Source organism: Blennius ocellaris, assembly GCF_963422515.1.
Source record: "Blennius ocellaris genome assembly, chromosome: 18".
Taxonomy (NCBI): domain Eukaryota; kingdom Metazoa; phylum Chordata; class Actinopteri; order Blenniiformes; family Blenniidae; genus Blennius; species Blennius ocellaris.
This window is the reverse complement of record NC_137667.1, coordinates 8,072,613-8,093,525: the sequence shown is the minus strand read 5'-3', so window position 1 is coordinate 8,093,525 and position 20,913 is coordinate 8,072,613. Positions and strand designations below refer to the sequence as shown.

The following is a 20,913-nucleotide window of genomic DNA, read 5'->3' as shown; positions in this document are numbered from 1 at the left end:
CCTTCTAACGCAGCTGAGGAAGACCCAACTGTTAAATGCCACAAATATAAACATTTTCCTTTTTTTTTTTTTTAACACATAATTAACCTGATTGCATTTTCAATACATGGAAAGAAAAGGAAGAAAGAAAATAGAACTTCAAACCCCTCTTTAAAGGGAATGTAAAAATCAACACTGATCCAAGAAGATCTATCATTTGACAAATCTATTTTTGATAAGCAGTGTGCCAAAAAAAAAATTTGCTTTTACCTCCAAATAATGCTGCTCAATGCATGTTTTACCACTTTTGGTTATTTTATATATACCGCTTCAATAATGCAATACATAGTATGAACTTGGCTCTCTGCTGTGTGAAGTCATGACAGAAACTTTTAACACTCCACCATCATGAAACCTCACTGAATGAATCCACCTCAACCTTAATCACAGAACAGCTTTCAGAAAATGGGAAAAGAATAAATCAAGATGGGTGAGGGGGAATTTGACGAGGTCCTGACTTAAAAGGAAAGTGAGTTCTAAGACGCTTTCAGAAGGGAGATTTAGATTCTAGCGATGGAAAAAGATTTGAGGATGGAAGGCTAAACATCTGTCATGGAGATGGAGGTTAAAAACCGACGAGCTTTAAAAGTAATGAAAATAAATTGCCTTACATTGTGATGCGACGCCCAGATTATGGGAGGAAAATATTTGGCATCGATCTCAATCCATAAATAAAAGCATCTGCTCACAAAATTTAACAGTAAATCTTGACTGATTAAAGTACATAACTCAGTTGAATTAAAAAAAATTGTTTTCCAAAAAGACATTTATAGTCAAGCATGTCAATTTATTTTTAATACACAAGAAAAGTTCACTCACAAGGTCAAAACTCAACTATTTACAAATCCAGACAAAAAGGTAGATTTACTTTACAGCGTTTCTACTGCAGGTTTCATTGTTTATATAGAAAATAAGCCAGCAGCAGACAAGTCTTCTTGCTTGTACGTCTTATCGAGACACGAAGCAAAACTACCCAGAGGGATAAAGAGGAACCAAAAAGGCAGGTGATGCTCATGCGATCAGATGAGGAAGACGATGTCGTCGGCCACCATGACCTGGTTGTCGTCCTGCATGCGGGCCAGGGCGGCTCGGACCTCGGCCTCCGAGAAGCGCTCCTGACGCGCCTTGTTCACGTCGTCCATGAGCGCCGCCATCTTCACCGACTGAGCGTGGGCGGACTGGAAGACGGCGAACAGGGAGGACTTGAACTCCTTCAGCCTGCAGGGAGGGACGGAGGAGGACGGGTTAGATTCCGGGGACCGATCGGGAAGGTGCCCGCACTGAAGCCGGAGCCTCACCTCTCCGCAGACAGCTCGGCCCCTCCGGCCTGCGGCGTGGCGTCCATCGGCTCCTCCTGAGGCTGCTTGGCTGGTTTCGGGGTCCCGGCTTGAACTGCAGTACAGGAAGCAAACCGATGGAAACATGTTGAATGAAGGTCTAATCTTGTTTATTCCTTTTAAATCTTAAACTAAATCGGGACATCGACTGACACTCACTCTCTGGCACCGCCTGATCTTCACTGAAGTCGTATGGGCTGTATGGCTCGCTGCTCTGAGACGTACGTCGCCCCCTGCAGGACACGAAGAGCTACTGACAAATGGTCCCAATAAACCTGGCGTCCTAACGCTCCAAACTGAGACGTCACCTCTTCCTCTGGGTCCTCTCAGACGGCTGTGATGGCTGCGTCTGCTCCTCGTCCTCGTCCTCCGAGGCCGAGTCTCGCTCCTGCCTGGACCGTTTCTTCACCTTCTCCAGGACCTGGCGCAGGAAGCAGCTCATCAGCAGCTCATCCACAAAGACACACACCCGTCCAAAATAAGGGAGACCAGGAGGGGCGAGCGGGGCTGACCTTCTTGAAGTAGGCGAACTGGACGAGCTCCACAGCCACCTCCGAGTCCTCCAGCTCCACCGCTTTGCTCATGCGCGCCTTGGCGTGCGCGGTGGAGAGACGGATCAACGTCTCCAGGGTCCGAGCCGTCACCGGAGAGGTCTGAGGAGGAGGAATGGATATTATATATATATATATATATATATACGCTTACTGTATGACAACGCGTGTCTGTGTAGGTGTTGGTGTGTGTGTGTGTGTGTGTGTGTGCTCACCCTGGCGATGTCTGCTCCCATCTGCTCCTGGCTCCGCAGCCTGGAATACTCCTCTGCGATGTGCTTGGCCGCCTCCTCGGTGAGCACAGGTGAGACGGCCTTGGCGATGTGGATGTACTTCCTCATGAACTCCTTACTCACGATCTTATCCCTGAAAGCGCCACACACATACACACACAGTGGAGAAAACCGGTGGAGCTCCAGCGACTCGTCAGGCAATCCAAACAAATTTCATTTGCAGCTTTTTGTTCGTCCCGTCCCAACTATTTTGAGAAGCGTTGCTTCCATTGAATATGAAAAAAACAAAACAATTTCCAATGAAAGAGTAAAACATCTTTCGTATCATCCAATGTTTTTTTGTTCTACTGAGAATGAAATATCAGTTTATACTAATATTTTACCCAAGACTACATGCATATAAGGAAACAGAAATACTGTTAAATAGGTTTTATATATACAATTTATAATGTCAGACAGTATTTCAATACCATTTCATTTGTGTGTACTTTCTATTCATACGTGAAAACATTTGAACCAATATGAACCATTGGTCACTCTTTCGTCTGAAACCCCTCCTACCTCTTCCTCTTGGAGCCGTGCAGCAGGTTGTTGTGTTTCTCGTAGACCTGCAGCTCCTCGTGTTCCTCGACCACGGCGTCTGGATCTTCTGTGGCCAGAACGTCCACCGTCCCGCCCAGAGCCATCGCTGAAACGACAAGCGCAGCGTGAGACTCTTTCTTTTTTTCGCACGCCGGCGTCTGCAGTGCAGCGAGTCGGGTCTCGAGCGCAGCACCTGCTCCCTCCTGCTCGTGAGGGTCCCGGTAGCGGTGCATCCTGAGCACGTGGTCGGAGATCTCGCGGTCCTGCTCGGCCTCCATCTGGTCCAGCATGATGAAGAGGAGGTCGAAACGGGACAGCAGGGAGTCCTGCAGGCCGATGTTCTCCATGGGGGTTTTATACTGGTCGTACTGTGGGAGGGGGGGAGGAGGAAGGTGAACGCTGTGTCAGATTCTCACTCAAGATTAAACTTCGGTCACGAGCAGATCCTCGGCTCACCCTGCCGTACACCGGGTTGGCGGCAGCGAGCACGGAGCAGCGGGCGTTGAGGCGGGCGTGGATGCCGGCCTTGGCGATGGTGACGCGGCCCTGCTCCATCACCTCGTGGATGGCCGTGCGGTCCATGTCGGACATCTTGTCAAACTCGTCGATGCACACGACGCCGCGGTCAGCCAGAACCATGGCGCCCGCCTCCAGGCGACGCTCGCCTGTTGGCGGAGGAAGGCAAAACGCCGTACGTGAGATTGGAAGCACTCGGTGCGTTAGGGGGGCAGCAGCGAGCAGGAGGGAAGGCTCACCCGTCTCCTGATCGGTGGTGACGGCGGCAGTCAGACCCACGCCGGACGAGCCCCGGCCCGTGGTGGGGATGGCCCTCGGCGCCGTGTGGAGGACGTAACGCAGCAGCTGAGATTTAGCCACCGAAGGATCGCCTGGGAAAGAAGAAAACGTCAAACACACCTCAGAACAAGACTGAGACGAAGTGGCGGCGTTCCGAGCCGCAGACGTACCGATGAGGAGAATGTTGATGTCCCCTCGGATTCGCGAACCGTTCTCCAGAACCTTCTCCACGCCGCCCAGGAGCATGCACAGGATGGCCTTCTTGATGTACTCGTGTCCGTGGATGCTGGGAGCGAGAGAGCGAGCCAGCTGATCGAACACATCCTGCAAACAAACAAACAAAAAAACAAAACATGCAGTTCAAATCTGACTTTTGAAACTGAGACGTTATCTGAACTTTAGTTCTTACGATGGAGCGGCTCTGACTGAAGTTCCTGATTTTGGCCACGTCGCCCGCGGAGAAGTGCGGGGAAACCTCTTTGCTCATCTGCTTGACGTTGCAGGCGATCATGATGGTCCTGAAGGGAGTTCAAACATCACGAGGAAGAATGGACACAGACTTTCTGCTGCTCGCCTCGTCTTTTAAAACTGAAAACAACATCAGAGGGCTGAATAAGTTCTGCCTCACCTGAATGTCCCCGAGGTGAAGCCCCCCTTCTTTCCGGGCAGGCAGCGGTACGTCCCGACCACCTGCACTCTGTCCCCCGGTTTGACCACGTCCACCAGGTCGTTGTCCAGGATGATGTCGACGGAGCGAGGGAGCTGCCCGGCGGGGGCTTTCTCTGGCATCTCCTGCACCGTGATGGTCTGGTGGTCCTTATAGATGGACAGACCGAACTCTGTCTCCAGAGGGTTGTTCTCCTCGTCCTGTTGGGGGGGTGAAAACAAAGAAATACACAAATGCTCCATTAGTCTTTAGACACTTCACACCTGCCTGGACTAAATATTGTGGGTATGCTTAAGTACTAAGCACTTTGCACTCATTTGTTGGTTCATTAATAAACCTATGAAATCTCAGTTTCCACCAAATGCCATTCAAAAACTGCCCCTTACTCAGGTAATGCCTGCCAAACAGTGGCAGGCAGGTGCATAACAGTTAAGTCATTGCCCAAAAAATGCACACTGATTAATACTTCTGAAGCCGATGGTTAAATACTTGTCAGACTAGTCATGTGCATCCTGAGTGTGAGACAACATCCAGAAAACCAAAAAAAATTGTTGCAACTAAATCAGGGGTGAAAAATGTGAAATTTCATCTACACACACGTACCTTGGTGGGGTAGATGGCACTAGAGGGGAAGGCATCCAGCGAGGTCATGTCCGTGTATTTCCTCTCCATGGTCTTCTTGGTGGCGGGGCAGTAGTGAACGCTGCGCACCACTTTGGGCCGGACCAGAGAACCTGCATTAGGAACACGGGAGGGGAAATTAATGCCACCATGAAGCATCTTCGTGAAACATGGGAGAAGTGGTCACACGAGACGCTCCCTCACACTTTGTGATGATGCCCTCCACACAGACCATGCTGCCCAGCAGCCTGGAGGTAAGGGTCCGGGGGGAGACGTGCTTGGATCCGAAGCTCCCCTCCAGCCCGATGAAGAACTCCTCGTACTGCTTGGAGTAGGTGGCGTCCACCGAGGCCACCAGGTCCTTCAGGGCGCGTTGGAAGGCCAGCAGCTCCTCGAAGGCATTGTTCATCAGCCTGGGACCAAGAAACGAACAAAAAAATAAAGTTATACAACCAAAAAGGGTTCCATCTGGCACTCCTCTTCAGCATCAACGCAGACATAAACACAGAGATAACATATTGGTCTATAATTAATGGGTGGGTCCAAAGTAAATCATATCTCGTTAAATGCTTCTAACAAGAAAACCTGCTGACTTCAAGAGTTTACTGAAAACATGATCACGAAAGAGACAAGGATGTATTTTAGAGGAGCCCCAACCATCAGGGGGCAGCATACAGCTAAGACAAAAAGACAAGAACTATTAATATAATGCGTTTTTATTGTAAACATGTAAACTTGCGCAGCTCAAACATCATCTCAATTACACAGACGTCCAGGCAAATAGTAGAAATATGTAACTCGATTAAAGAATTCAAAGTTCAACTTCACGTTTTTCTATCTTCAATCATAATTTCTAAGACGTTGTCTCCCTAATTTCTGCTCGCAGGGCTTATATTTTGACAACCATTGAGTTAAAACACTGGGCCGTGACCTCCCGTTCTACGCACGCACACACGGGGCTCTCCTCCTTACTTTGCAGCCCGGGTGTCGTTGCGCCTCCTCAGGTCGTTGATGTTGACGATGAGCCGGGCTTTATTCTCACTGATCATGTCCCGCACTTTGCTCTGGTAGATCCCCTGATCCTGCTGCAGATCCCACAAACAAAAACGAAAAAACATTTCACCAGGGTGCGGGCATACTCACCTGGACTACTATAAACTACGCTCGCTTCTTTTGTTACGACCTCATGGTTTCTCCTCATTAATTTTTTTTTCTTTTTTTCTAAACGGAGAAAAGAATCACTCACGTCGTCGTCCAGAAAGTCCAGGTAGTCCCTCTGAGCCTCCCGCATCGCCTGGTCATCCACCACGTCGGTAGCCATGATGTCTCGGTCTTTACTTTCTTTATAAAACAGTTTAGAAAGTTTCGCAGTGTTTCCTCGCCTCTGTGCTCCGCTGCAGTCAAGCCGCACGACTGACGGAGTTTCGCGCCACTGCGTGTCCCACGAGCGCAAGCGTGCGACGCGATTGGTCGTAGCGCCCGGGAAAACGCCAAGCTGGCCAATAGGAGTACCACGACGTAACGAGGCCACGCCCCCTGAAGAAGTCCCGCGAAAACAGCAGGAAGTGACGGAGCTCCTGAAAAACGAGGAGGAGATTCATTTGTATGATTTTTTAATTCGGCAGATGGAGACAGAAACTTGATTTTTTTTGGTAGATCATGCAGTTCAGTCAGTCTTTTTGCCATATGTACATGTTGATATCGCCATATAGATAAATTTTGAATATTGTGCAAGAAAAGAAGCAAACCTCATAGAGAAAATGATTTTAAATGTGGAATCAAACCTTGGATACATTTCTGTGAAGGGGAAGTGCCAATCGCTGCATCCTTGTGTTTGATACCATTTTAGAGCTGTACACTGATGTAGTTCACAGTGTCAGACGGTAGGTGGGGATATTTGTGCAGAATTAAAAGTGCATGCCAACTTTATTTCCCCGTGATCTATCATTGTTATTAAAATGATGTGTCATTTTCATGCCTGTGGGGATCAAACCAACTGTCATTATCAACAACGGCCCATTGTAAGAAGTGTCCGGGTGATTTTGAGGACAATCGTGCATTTTACTGACGAAAAAAAGCAACCTTTATTGAAAACTTTTATTTAACCTAACAGTGTAAATGGATGTGTAATATGTCCAGTTAGTGTCACACAGTGAGTACTAACATGTTGTGATCTCTGACCTTTGAGAGGCGGATCGTGCGTTTTAGGGGCGTTTCTGGTCAATTGTTTTTTAAACCCTGCCCACCATTCCCCACTTCTCCGGGCTGTGCTGTCAGCTGAGATTTTCCTCCGTCGATACCTTCGTGGACATCACCTTTTCACCACAGCATGTGACAACCAGCTCCATTTGCAGGTAGGATGGTCTCACACACGCACGCACGCACGCACACACACGCACACACACAGCTTCGTCTTTGTCGTCACCATCTCTCCTGAGGTCCACAGGTGTTCAGGCGACGCAAACAAGGTGACCTGATGTTTCTCCTTGCCTCCTCTCAAACACGCTGACAGTCACTTTTAAGACGTGCAAAACACATTTTCTGCACTGGAGGTTGTAGATTCCTGCTCGTGGCGTCAAAATCAATGCGTTGGAAGTGACGTTTGGCTTTGTTTTGTGAAAGACAAATCCCACATGGACGTTTTTTTCCCACCACAAAATCATTAAACTCTTTTTATGTCGTAGGATTTCATACAAGGACCGAGATTTGCTGTCAAAATCTTGTTTATGTCACATCAAATGACCGAGAGGCTTGAGCAAGACACACCCCTCAACGGCCTCTTGTGTTTTTGAAAACAAAAAACAAAAACAAAACACACACGACAAATATTAATTTTTTTCTCTTAAAATGACACATGGATTGTTCTATACAATGCTCTGTGTAAGTTAAATCAACCATGATAATCTGTCTTAAATTCTGTTTATTTTATCAGAAATAATTTGCTGCAATAAAAAAAAATAATAATTTGCTTCCAACTGTATCCTTTGACATATTCCAATATCTCATATTCCATCAATGTGTGTGGCTCTGACCACTACTATACCAAAAATAGTTAAACATGTTCAGATGGTATCCTGAAGCTGTGTGAATGATGAGTTTGTTTTGTCACATGACAGAGTGTTGCACTGCTCCTGAATGTGTTCCATCACTCTACAGCAACAACGCTCTGCATTCCTCTGCGTTCTCGGCGCAGGGCGACAAGCACAGGTTTGACTACATACTTGTGTTTCCGATGTGCGTGACGCTCGCAGAGAAGAATGAGTGTGGACACCTCTGTGCATTGGCTTTGTCATAGATCTCCATGTGTTGGATCGCGGCGTGCCAACGGATGTGTCACCAAACTACAGAATCTAAGTCGGCGTGCCTTGAGTGGCCTGGTTGCCTCACTGTTTGACACCGTTCGTCTGATCTCGGCTGACTATAGGCACGTTGCATCCTGGGTACACGCACAGGTTCATAAATACAAGCAATTTTGTGTCACCGATTAGGGGGGGGGGGGATATACCAACTCCACACAGGAAGCCGATACTGGACTCAAACTGAGGATTAGCCAAGAGTGCTATGTAGGCAGTTTTACTCTTAAGTACCGTACAGCTGGAACTGAGTACCCACTGGAGTTTCTATCTGTAACCAATACATTCAGTATTTTAACTTCCTGCTTAATTCTACATTTATTGGAAATTGAGTATAGATAATGTAATCATTTAAGTCGATTTGAATGCCAGCTGATGATAATGCAACTACATGTGGTTAAAAGTTCTGTTTTTCTCAACAAACACAGCATCTGACTGGGTAACTATTATTTTGGGTTAAATGCAGAAAAATCCGTTGTAATTACTTGAAATAAGTGTTAAGTTTCTGCACGCAGTGAATTGATGGCGTGTGATTGATTTAAGCTTTTCTTTATAATCTAAGAAAGTATTAATTAACCGTAAGACTTTTATTCATTTGGTCTGTTCTTAATACCAGTGCTCTTTCTCTTGCCCCTAATTTACACCAGCTCTGACTGGCCTGTGCTCTTCTATAACGTCATTCCGCCGTCTTTCCTCAGTGTCTCATCAAACTGAGATGGCCGACGTCCTGCAGCGGCTCAGCACTTTGACCCTGAGCGTGAAGCACCTCAGTCGCCTCCCTCCACTCGCAGACCTCGTCCTCCCCTCCCTGCCATCGCCCAGCCAAACCGTCGCCGCCTCGCAGGTCCCCAGCCTCTTCCGCGAGCCCTACGTCCTGTCGGGTTACCGTCCCACCAGGCAGGACTGGCGCTGCTACCTCCTCAGCCTCTTCCAGCGGCACAACGAGTCCCTGAACGTGTGGACTCACCTGCTGGCGGCTGCCGTCCTGCTGTTCCGCTGGTGGGCCAACGTAGGCGCCCTGGGGTACGCCGCGGATGCGGCCTCTCTACCTCTCATGCTCTTTTTGTTGTCGTCTTTCACCTACCTCTGCCTGAGTGTAACGGCACACCTGTTGCAGTCTCACTCTGAACGTGCGCACTACTTCTTCTTCTTCCTGGACTATGTGGGCGTCGCGCAGTATCAGTACGGTTGTTCTCTCGGGCATTATTTCTACTCGTCGGAGCCGGCGTGGAGAGAACGTGTGGGCCCGCTGTTTCTACCCGGGGCCGCCTTCCTCGGGTGGCTGTCCTGCGCCGGCTGCTGTTTCGCCAAGTCCAGGTACAGACGTCCTTACCCGCCGCGACGTAAAATCTGCCAGCTGATCCCCACCAGCCTGGCGTACCTGCTGGACATCAGCCCCGTGGCCCACCGCCTGCTCACCGTGCCCTGGACGGACGACCCTTCGCTGCTCTTCCACACGCTGCAGGTCGCCTGCTTCCTGCTGTCGGCGCTGTTCTTCTCCTGCCCCATCCCCGAGCGCTTCTTCCCGGGCCGGTGCGACTTCATAGGCCAGGGCCACCAGATCTTCCACGTGTTCCTGTCCCTGTGCACCGTGTTCCAGCTGGAGGCGCTGTTCGGTGACTACGCCAGGCGGAGGGACGCGGTGGTGGAGGTGTTTGGAGAGCAGCAGCTGTGGTGGGCATGTGTGTTCTTCCCGTTACTCTTCATATGCTGCGTCCTGACCGCTTTATTCACAATGAGGCATGTCGGTAAGAAACTACAGGGCAAACAGGAGCAGGGCAAGTGTTCATAAGAAACATGTCGAGTTTACTGAACAATTGTATTGATGTCAGAAAAATGAAGCTAATATTGTTTTTGAATCGTATTTGTATAAAAAATCAATTGTGCAATAAAATCTTTTGAAGTCGCTCGTAGTCTTGTACTGTTATCTAAGTTATTCCACATCATATGTGTCCTGAAAAGATTATATTTTGACAATAGAATTAGATGTGTAAGTTTGGAACTTGCCATAAAAAGTACTGATCAGCACAAATCTGCTATATGCTGTGTGTTTGAGTCTTGTCAGGTGAGAAAGTTCTGTTTTCAGTTTTAACAAACATAGCGGGGCCTGGAGATTTGTTTGAATGTGTCGCTTTAGCCCACATTTATGTAACCCGATCGAGGATTGTTGTTGGGTTTTGGTCGCTTTGTTGTTCCGCATAAAAAGGTGAAATAGAGGCTTCATTGTTTTTCCTGTTAGGTCAGCTACAGGGGAGAAATCTGTGCCAAGACAAATATAAAAGAGGACTACTAATGCCGAAGCTGGTGTGTTAGAAGTTTTCTCTTTGATTGTAAAAAGCTGGTAAAGAACTTCAAATCCAACTCTGGCATTAATTTAATTAATTAATGTATTTTTATAGACAACTCGGTTTCACCTCTAATCATAATCATTTCCCTGAGCTATGGGTGATTATTATCTGTGCCTTTTCTTTCTTTTAATGCGAAAGTGACAAAAATTGGAGAAGATATTGTAAATTACAAGGAAAAACTGTGTAGTCATGCATTTTTTCTTTTAAATAGAAAAGGTCTAAAAATAGCATATCTTTCAGTAATGGGTTGAGAAATGTAAAACATTTCTCTCTCAAGGCTTGGAAGAAAATTACATTCAGATGAAGAAAGAAACATTTGCAGTAAACAGACAAAAAAGAAAAAGCACTACATGTGTAAGACATGGCCCTGGAAGGATGCGTCTGGTTTTATCTTCTTCTTTGATGACTGGTCCATGTCTTGGTTTCACGGTTCATGTTGTGGCTGGCTGTACTCTCCAGTCAGCGTCATGCCCCATTGACACACCATTTCAAATGAAAATTTCTCTTTTTTTTTGCATGTCAGTTTTAGAAAAGTTTGGCATTTACAAAACCTTTTAAAACGGAAACGGCAGAAATGCTGAAAACTGTCGGTTTCCTGTTGGGCCACTAGTAGATGGAGTTTTTATGTAATACAACAAACCAAAAATGTACACAACAGTATGCTATAAACATTGACGCTCCTTTAGACTGTTGCTTTTTGGAGTTTTGGCCCAATCAGCATTGGTTGTTTATAAGAAATAAAACGTGTCGCCATTTGTGCCTCCAGCTGATGGCATACATTTTTTCTTGTGCATGGGCAGCACTATTTACGAGCTGTTTGCACCTAGAATGAGTCGGAGTGTTTTTAAAAAAGTTCCATTGTCAGTGGCTCTGAGCACCGTTATCATATAAGCGGACACCCAAAACGCTACAAAACCTTTTGGTTTTCACTTCAAACTATTATCGTGAAAAACGAGTCCTCAGGTGTGGTCTGACTCCGCCCACATGGCTCCACCTCCCAAGTACCCTTCATTGCTGTCCCCTGTGCCTCATTACTCCCTTGTGCCATCAACTTTTTTTGTTTTTTAAATTTCCTTTTGATTTAACATTAGTTTCATTAGACTGCTTTACTTTTCCAAGCCCCTGTCTACATCTTCTGACTTGAGCATTCCCTCTCAGAGATTTTCCCTGTTTCCCAACAATCTTCAGTCTTCATGCAAAGCGGAGCGAGCTGGTTGTCAAATTGACAGTTTAATAAATAATACATGGTGTGAATGAAAATGTGCCCTCTCAGTGGTGTAATAATAAGCCCCTTGACAGCTTTACTAGACGCATGTACACACCCCGATCCCACTGTTCTCTGTGGTGTTGGCAGGGTGTGAAGGGTTATTATTTTCCCAATTTGCCACAAACAAGACAGTGTTTGTGAACTGGATTCATCTCTATGTGAGCAAATTGTGCTTTTGAGATTCAGTTCCAAATATTTTAAATTGCACACACACACACACACACAGTGAAAAGAGTGGCTATTGATTTCTACTGTGTGCCCCCAGAGAGGAAGTCTCACACAGAGCTCAGCGTAGAGAACAAGTGAAAATATCTGAGGGGAATGAGACGTATGGATCGAGCTTCAGGAGACAATTATGACACAATGGAGCTGTTAAGCAAGGAATGGGCATGCGGGCATTACAGCTGACGAATGTGTTTGCAAAGCGTCTGGGCTGGGAAGCGAGTGTGTTGGGATACACAAGTGGAATTGTTCTTCAATCTTTCCTCTGTGTCTTCATAAGTCTGTTCCATAAATGAACTGCACTCGGATCAGTTTCTAGACTCTAGATCTATTGAGCCATGCTCATAGAATACATTCAACGTGTACATACTATGACAGAAGTTTGCTTTGGACTGTGATAACAAACCTGGATTGTCCCTCACTTCCTAAATATTGAGCATTACTGCTAAATGCTGCTCCTAGAGTACCTTTCCCCTGCATGTTTTAGATGTTTTCCTGCTCCTGCGGGTGTATCGAAGCAGGGAGACATCTAAAACCTGTATGCCAGTGGGAATTGTAAGGCAGGGTTAAGAAGTGTGGCTCAAGGTCAATGAGAAATAATGGATCAAATGAAAGTCAGTGTTCATGTTGCATGCAACAGAATTACTCTGCTTTTTACCTTTTTACCTGACTAAAATGTGGGTTGAAGGTAAATAAAAGATGCAGAGCCAGATCATAACACCTCATCAAATCTATACAATTTACAGCTTTTTATTTATTTTTTTAATAAAGAAAATTATAAATATTGAGCAGAATTGAGGGAGATTTATGACTCGGATTTTTGTAGTGTTCCCAGGTTTTTTTTTTATGTAGCTTGTTAGAAAATATGCGTCCACTCCTGGCCTAGAAGATGGAGAAATTGTGATTCATGAAAGAAGTTTCCATTTTTCTTCCCAATCTTCATACTGAAAGTCATTTTGCGAGCCTGTATATGGTTTCTTCTTCATATGAGAAGGTTTTTATTTGGTTTTGTTGAACTATCTGCACAAAGAATGGTTTTTACAATGTTTTATCATGGCAATTCCCCGATTATTATAATTTTTTAAAACTGGATTGGTCCATTGTCTTTTAGTTACAGTAATGCGACACCATTGATCTCCTTTATGACTCGAAACCAACTAAAACCAGAGCTTGTGTCACAGACACCAATACAATACCTCTATTGTGCAAAGCTGAATATCTAAGTGTAACCCTGAGCTTATGTAGGAAAAAAAACATCGATATATCTTCAGCTTTTCCAAACATTCCCTGTCATATATTCATTATACAAGTGACACATTGGTGAAGTGGATTGCTTTTGTCTCACGGCAAGGTTCCCATTTGGGCCATTTCCTCCCTATGTGGACTTTCCATGTTCTTCCTGTGACTACAAACACATCTTAAGGTATTCTAACCCACTGTTTTTGTTCCAAACACCAAGTTATACTTGGTGTTTGGAAATTTGTTGCTGACGTATAAATAAAAAAAGTAAAAAAATGCAGCTAGCGTTATTCTGCATTCGATAATCTGTTTTGTGCTATTTTCACTCCAATCCAGAGTTTATATTATATCATTCTGCAGTTTTTGACACTTTAAAATAAGTATATTTTCTAAAAACAAAAACAAAAACAAAAAAAAATGTATATTAATTTAGAGAGCTGTTGATATTCAGTAATTGATAAATATAATTCTACGCTGAATTGCCAAACTGATACTGTCTGCAGGAGGCTATGTTGCTGTGCTTTCCATAAACATTGTAATGCAACACTGTGTTGTAGACGTCACCTCTCACACCCACATAAGCACAGTTTTCATCAGTCAGCATGTTTGGTCTGACTCTGTCCGTCACGTGTTGAACCAGTCGTTCCGGCCTGACCACTTGGTATCCACTGTTGACCACACCGAGGCGTGCTTCAACCCCCAAGAACTGGGACTGCAACCCACAACTACAGTAATCCAATTACACGAGTTCTGGACTGCGTCCAGATCTGAGCTGCGCTCAGCGTCAGGACAAAGACTATTTTTCCTGTAATACCTCAGTTGTGAGATTATTGTCAGGGTTAAAGTCTCTGAGCCAATCAGCACTTGGTACAAAGAGTAACAAGGGAACATGCAGCAGTCAATTAATCACTGTTATTTGTAGATGCGTGCGGTATTTGTTTATTTTTTGCAGTTGATGTGATGTGGTGTAGTGGTTAGCCCTCTTATCTCATGATGAGAATATTGTGGGTTCAAACTTGAGCCCAAGTTTTTGGTTCAGTTTGTATATTTCCACCTATAGTAGGAATCACATGTGAAATGGAAAGAGGGGTGTATGGATGGATAAATAGCCTGTCTTAAAACAATCAGCTTAAAATAAATGCCTTGGAGTCGTGCAACAGCTTGCCCTGTTTTAAATAAGGCCATCAACATCATAGCTGATCAAACGTAAGCGTTGCTGAACAACAAATTTGTTTGGCTTTGACCCATGATAGTGGATCTCCAGTTTAATTTGAAATGTAATATTATATTATTAAATATTATAATATTGAATCTTACAAATTGGAATTAATCGTGTTTCATTTTACATGAGCAAACAGACTCAATGAACGTGCTTATTAAACATTATTTAACAGAATTTCTCTTCGTCAAAACAAACTTTTATCAACATTAAAGTGGCCCTGGTACTCCTTCTTCACTCATCTACTAAGACCAACTAACTTGCTGACATTGTCCAAGTGGAGACTCATCACCTGTGGTCTGTCTGCTCCTGGAGTTCAAACTGTTCAACAAACATGTTGGCTCTGTCACAAATGTTTGGTTTTTTTTGTAATTCCTAAAATAGTTTAGCAAAATGCATTTCTGAAAGCATTTTTAGGTGAGTCAGTTGTTGAATCCGTCCCCGTTCACAGCTAGTATAGACGTTTTATGAAAGTTTCATGATGCACCGGAACATTTGCATAGAGTTGGCAGGATTACATTTTATGCAAATGAGCTGCAGAAATGCACCACAATGTGGCTTTAAACGTGTCACGCTGCGCCCAGCATGCACTGTGCTGTGTTTCTCAAAGACAGTGAATGGGAAATGGGAAATTGTCTAATCCTGTGGACACGTACCTTCATTCTGCACTGCAAATTGCTTAATTGCATGAAACCTTTTTTTTTATCAGATTAATCATGACAATCGATTAATCCATGTTAACAAGTTAATTTTGACAGCTCTAATACGTACATGTTTAATATAAGAGGAAGGGCTATGGCTGCTTCTTTATGATGAACAAGTCCACACATAATACTCTGTTTAGCTTTTAAAAGACAAACACAAAACAACACACATTCGTCAATTCATTTGAATGATCTCTCAAGTTAGAATCAAAATCCAAAGTTCAGTTTGTGTCTTCAGAGGTTACGGTTTGCGTTTGTTTATGTCTTCTATTTCTTTTTTTTCTTTTTTATTCTTTTTATTTCGGTCATTGACGAAGACCAAAACTATTCATTACAAAACAAAGTTTTCAAGGTATGAATGAAATGGAGCCGAAGGAAGAATGAACTTATCTCATCGGTTATAATGTGCATCGGCGACATTCCTGTTCCCGACGGGGTCGGCAGGTGTCGAGGTGCTCAGGGCCGGTTTCAATTGGGCTCAATAAACAAGACAATGAGCTTTCTGTGCGTCGGTGTCGACACCTCCTTCATGCCAGACAGGATACCGATGAGCAGAGCCCCACCCTAACTCACCTTTTAAAGCTGCGAGCTGCACACTGCGGGTTCAGTTGACTGACGAGGTTGGTGACGGAGCAACAGGCAGGGCAACATCTGAGCCGGGCAGCGTAACACTGTAAGTGATAAGAAAAAATATGTTCTACCTGTTGTGTGGGAACGTTGTGAAGAGACGTTCATCGGAGAGGTGGGAGTTATCGCCGATACTTTGAAGTGACTGAAGCAAGCTTCTCTGACCTTGGACCAGAAATGTCACTTTGGAGTCGGGTGAATACTTTGTTGTGATTCTTTCCAGATCACCAGGACAATGGCTCCATTAACAGCAGCTGATGAAGTGATGAATTTGCTCGGAGGCGGTCGGGAGAGTGGACGCTGTGGCATCGTTGCACTTGTCGGCTTATTCGTTCTCGGCATCATTTGCGTCGCATTGTGCATGGGACGTAAAAAGTAAGTTCGTGTGACCGTGATTATTCACTGTTTCATTTTCAACACTGCTAGCGGCATTTCTTATGTTTGCTTCAAATCCGACGATCCCGGACAGAACAAATCTGCCCCTGTTAAAGGAGTGGGGTAGATGATTCACTTTTCAGCATCAGCAAAACTAATTACTGTCTATGGCTCCCAAAAGCACAGGAGAGGGACTTGTTTGACTCGATCGGTGGTTTCAGATGAAGGGTGTTGCCAAGCTTCAACTGAGGCCACTGAGTCAAATGGGCTGGGCTTGGCTCAATAAACTTGACTAATCTGACGGTCCCAGTGACATTTTAGAATGTGAACGCATGCTGAAGAGGGTGTTTTCAGTGCATAACGTGTTTGTTTACTCGCCCATTTCTACGGTTGACACGCCAGACAAACCAGTGACTCTGTGGTGCCTTGAGCAAAATCAACAATCTTTTTTTTTTTCTTTTCCCCCCGCAATCTTTTGTCATGCATTCCAGGTGTTGTTGAACTCAGAGGAACTAGACGACCATAATAGACTATAATCTTCAGCAAAAACAAAAAAATACTGATGGCTTTGTCTATTAAGGCAAATATATACATTTATTTTATTGTGAATTGTTCTTTTTTTTTTGATAGGTCAAAGAAAATCTCGAGGCCAAACCTTGTCTACACAGAGCAATTATACATAAAGATCTCAAATTGCATGTAAAGCCTGTCAACAAAACCCCCATTATGCCTAAATTCTTGGTCAACTATTTATCTATTTTTTGTTAAGTCTTTCTCAAAGCCACTGATGCAACCAGTTCCAAAAGGAGATGGAATCAAAGTCCCGGTTTCAAAGTCTTGCCCGAAACTCAGCAACTGAACTAGAAATGCGACATAGTAGGAATCGGTCAGATTTTATCGACTTCCTCTCAATTCATGCAATAGGAATGCACGGTACGAGGACCGGATGCTGGATTGGATCAGTGATGAGCGTTGAGAGCAGGATAATGATCGTACAATACTGAAGGGAGTAAGGTGTGAGCAAAGTAGCTGGTAACCAAGATGTATATCAACATTAAATCAAGATCAATTAAGGTCGACCTAAAGTTTTACCTCAAACCACAATTAAATATGTAAAGAAAGGTGTGTGTGCACCCTTTATTACAGTATTCTTGTTTTCCACAGGGCTACCAACGCCTATGACGTGAACGCATCAAAGGTATGAACCACCCTTCTGTTTTTACCCTCCACTCGCTCATTATTTCACTCTTTCAAACCAACACACATTTTATTGATGCAACAGGCCTTTCAAACTCTAAATGTACCAAGTAATATCTCCGGCAGTTCATTAACCACTAATTAGGCACAATGAGCAGCTGATTATCAGCAATCAGTAGGAGGACGTCGGCCCCCGGTACGGTGAAGTTGCCTCATTACAATCAAACTGTGTGAACCCGAGTAGCAAATAAAAATAGATTACAGCATCGGCGAGAGAGCCTAATCATGTGTACGTGAAATGGTGCAGGAATATTAGAAACAAAAACAACATACGGTGCTGAGAGATGATCATTATAAATATGACACTGATTAGACTTTAGTGTTGACAACAAGTTACCTTCAGTATCTGTCATTAAGCATCTTTGTCGTACTGGAAACCTGTTCCAGTATACAACACAACCACCACAAGAATATATGGCAACGTCCTCCTGCGAGGCAATACATTTAGAGTTTTCAATTTGTTCAACAGTAGTTTGGATGAAAAAGGAGGAAGAAACGGCTCAAATTGCAGCTAAAATGTGTGCAGTACAGTGTCTTTTTCAAGTAATGAAATGTCTTAAGATTCCACCAGATTGACAACGCAACACAAAAGAAAAATCTGATAGTAAGGTACACATTTTCTAGCGTCTCTATCTAATGCACTCTATAGAAGCTCTCTTTTAAAGAAAATGCTATCGCTCTTCTTTTGAAGCCTGCTGTCTTTTGTGTGTGTGTGTGTGTGTGGGATTGTTTGTGTCCACCGGTGCCTGGTTTCACTGTAATGTTTGTTCAGAACATAAATGTCCACAGTCTTTCCTAGAGGCTGCTTGGTTTGGAGTTCATAGATAATCCTCTCATTACTAATGTATGAATAGATGAATACAGACGTATGTTTATAAAAGGTGTCATGAAACCAATCTTAAACTAATAAAATTACCAACATATAAAAGCCCTTAATTTCAGTTACACTAAAAGAATCATTTCTCATTAGCTTTAATCAGAAATTATATTATTGTACTTCTGGACAGACTGGGGAGAAAGACGTGAAGTGTATGGAGACGATAGTTGTGACGTCTGCAGCAGACATCTTTATTCAGACGGTCAGGTGTTACCACATACCAGACATTCAGCTGGTTCCACCACAACACGACTACAAAACAGATGCAGCCCAGTTTCACATGTAAGAAGCAGGAAATATAAAGTTCACAACCTATTTGACAAAAGGCCATTTGAAGGCAAACAATATGAAAAGTGACAGTGTCTGAATACATAAAAGAAGGTTGAAGCTCCAGAAGGTCCAGACTCAACTGTGGCATCAACCAATACACACAAACCATTCTGTTTGCTCTTGCTCCTTCTTTTTCGATAGAATTGGATGATTTATATCAATGGCAGTATTCTTATTTTAATTTATTTTCTAAAAGAAGGATTCAGCACTCGTGGCCCAGAGTAGAAACCTAACGCAACTTTCTGATGTTGTGCACAGCATTGTGAGTTGCATTGAGGACTTATTTTAGCCTATTGAAAGCAAAACAAAATGGAAACTTTCATATATTCACACAAAATGTAAATTTTTTCTTTCTTTGGACTACAAGGCTTGGCCTTATGTCCTATCTATTCAACATTCCATGTTTGTTCAGATTTACAGTTTGTTTGTGGTTTCATGACTTTGTTTTATTTTGCACATATCAAATCTGAATGACTGTGTTTAAAAAAATGACACAACATGAAAATAATAACTGTGCAGAAAGGTGAGAAAAACGTGCACATTATTTTTTTTAAAAACAGGGAACGTATGCTTCTCATACAAACAGTAAACAATATAATTTGATCATTCTTCAGAAATATTTATAACTGACACAACTATTGGTAAATATGAAGACTGGCCACTGGAAGAGGGCAAAAACATGTGATTTCACTTTTGATTTTCCAGTTGAATGAATCATATCCTGTCTTGATGTAATATTGTAATTAATGAGAGTTAAAAATGTTTCCATTAAGCTTGGAATGAAAGCAATGTAAAATGTTAATGAGATTAACCATTTATGAGATTGTTTTTCTTTTGCCTGAGCGAGGCCAGCCGTCATGACTAAACTGATTAGTTCTCCATTCTCCATTTTAAATCTATAACGGCCTTGTGTTTGTCTTTCAGAGTGAGGGAGCCAATGGGACCAGCACTACAAGGACAAATGCGTCAGGTAGTTTGATTTTGTTTTATTTGATCAATTTAGAAAATTATCACCAAAACCTATGAATGTAAATTCAAGTTTTTCATACATTTTTTTTTTTTTATTATTAAAATTTCAGACTACTCATGGAGAAGCCACGAGAACATGCCACCAAGCACACTCCAGAGGGCCTAGTAAATACCCAGCTCCAGTCCACGTCACAAACTCCACAACCGCGTAACAAACATCGAAAACAGAAGGTCCCGCTCTCCAACATCAGGCAGCAGAGAAGAGAAAAGAGTGCACGCAACCCCACTTTTTGACTGTTTCCCAAATACACAGATGGACAAGAAATGAGAGGAAGGGCAGGAGGAAGAGGAGGAGGAGGAGGAGTTGGCCCTGTCCTCTGCCAGCTCAGGCTATCATCCACACCTCGTCTGGACACATGTTTAGAAGAGGAACCTTTTTGTTTGTCCCCTCGGGTCTTCACCAACAGGATGCTGAATGTCTGGATTTTGCAGATTGATCTTTTCTGTCCAGTTTCGTCAGTAAACCCATTCCAGATGATTGTATGTTTTTAGTGTGCAAATTCTCCAATAAAAAAAAAAGAAGAAGAAGTAAACTCTTGACAGCAACAATCATTGCATGTTGGTGGGAAGTCACTGTCGCGTTGTCAGTTCTTGGTCCACCTCTTCCAAGTTCGTATTTTCAGACCCTTTTTTTCATGGAAAAGGCTGCTTCTCTTCTTCCAGTTTTTTGTCCACCGACACTGAAACCATCAGTAGTCAGCATCACGTCTGCGTTAATGTGAAAACATTGGTCAAATTCTGTTTATTTCACCATTTGGATGCTTCAACGGTGTCGACTAGAAATGTATTCGTCCTATTTTTGTCCCAATTGAGCTTCAAGAGTCAGACTGAATCTGTTGGGTTTTTAATGTTGTTTTTTTCATATATTTTTGGTGAAGGAAAAGGTTGCTACAACTAGATGCCAACCAAAATATATAATTGTGTCAATCGTGGGCAAATGTGAAACAATTTGTAAGAAAACCACTTTTGGGTTGGTGGAATTTCCCTCGCAGAACATGGTTGATCACCACATCATGTTGGCGAATTTCTGTGCAGTGACACTGTTTTCTTTAGCAGCTAAAACATTGAATCCACCATCGGATCATAACAGTCTTGCTTACAATAGTCATTTGAAGTAGTGAAGGTGGCTTTGTGGAGTGTTTGGTAACTATAGTTCTTATGTTAATCTACAGGTATCAATATTATTGTGAGTATTTTCTATGCATGTTGCAGTTTGGGGTAGTTACATATCTTCCAACCTT

The 20,913-nt window shown here is 43.7% G+C and overlaps 2 protein-coding genes across 2 annotated transcripts; one reads left to right on the top strand and one right to left on the bottom strand.

The window, feature by feature from the left end:
- Positions 1–965: 965 nt before the first annotated feature.
- mcm3 (minichromosome maintenance complex component 3) lies at positions 966–6,197 on the bottom strand. Its single transcript, XM_080513604.1, has 17 exons — positions 6,072–6,197; positions 5,798–5,910; positions 5,030–5,238; positions 4,808–4,938; positions 4,166–4,404; positions 3,947–4,055; positions 3,708–3,861; positions 3,498–3,629; positions 3,199–3,407; positions 2,936–3,110; positions 2,722–2,848; positions 2,143–2,293; positions 1,889–2,029; positions 1,685–1,797; positions 1,536–1,609; positions 1,338–1,431; positions 966–1,257 (listed from the first exon to the last, which is right to left on the bottom strand). Exons 1-17 carry the CDS (start codon positions 6,144–6,146, stop codon positions 1,059–1,061), a joined length of 2,445 nt encoding a protein of 814 aa, XP_080369730.1. The 5' UTR covers positions 6,147–6,197; the 3' UTR covers positions 966–1,058.
- A 2,696-nt stretch (positions 6,198–8,893) lies between these two features.
- Positions 8,894–9,970, top strand: paqr8 (progestin and adipoQ receptor family member VIII; the record flags this gene model as incomplete). Its single annotated transcript, XM_080514006.1, has 1 exon — positions 8,894–9,970. One exon carries the CDS (start codon positions 8,894–8,896, stop codon positions 9,968–9,970), a length of 1,077 nt encoding a protein of 358 aa, XP_080370132.1.
- Positions 9,971–20,913: the final 10,943 nt, after the last annotated feature.

What these genes read in the sequence shown, in the direction of transcription:
- mcm3 (XM_080513604.1), bottom strand. Translation starts at nt 6,146, where the DNA reads ATGGCTACCGACGTGGTGGATGACCAGGCGATGCGGGAGGCTCAGAGG. An exon ending in GTGCCATCTACCCCACCAAG is followed by an intron (nt 4,405 to 4,807) that starts GTACGTGTGTGT and finishes CCCCCCCAACAG; the next exon opens with GACGAGGAGAACAACCCTCT. An exon ending in TGGGAGCAGACATCGCCAGG is followed by an intron (nt 2,030 to 2,142) that starts GTGAGCACACAC and finishes CCTCCTCCTCAG; the next exon opens with ACCTCTCCGGTGACGGCTCG.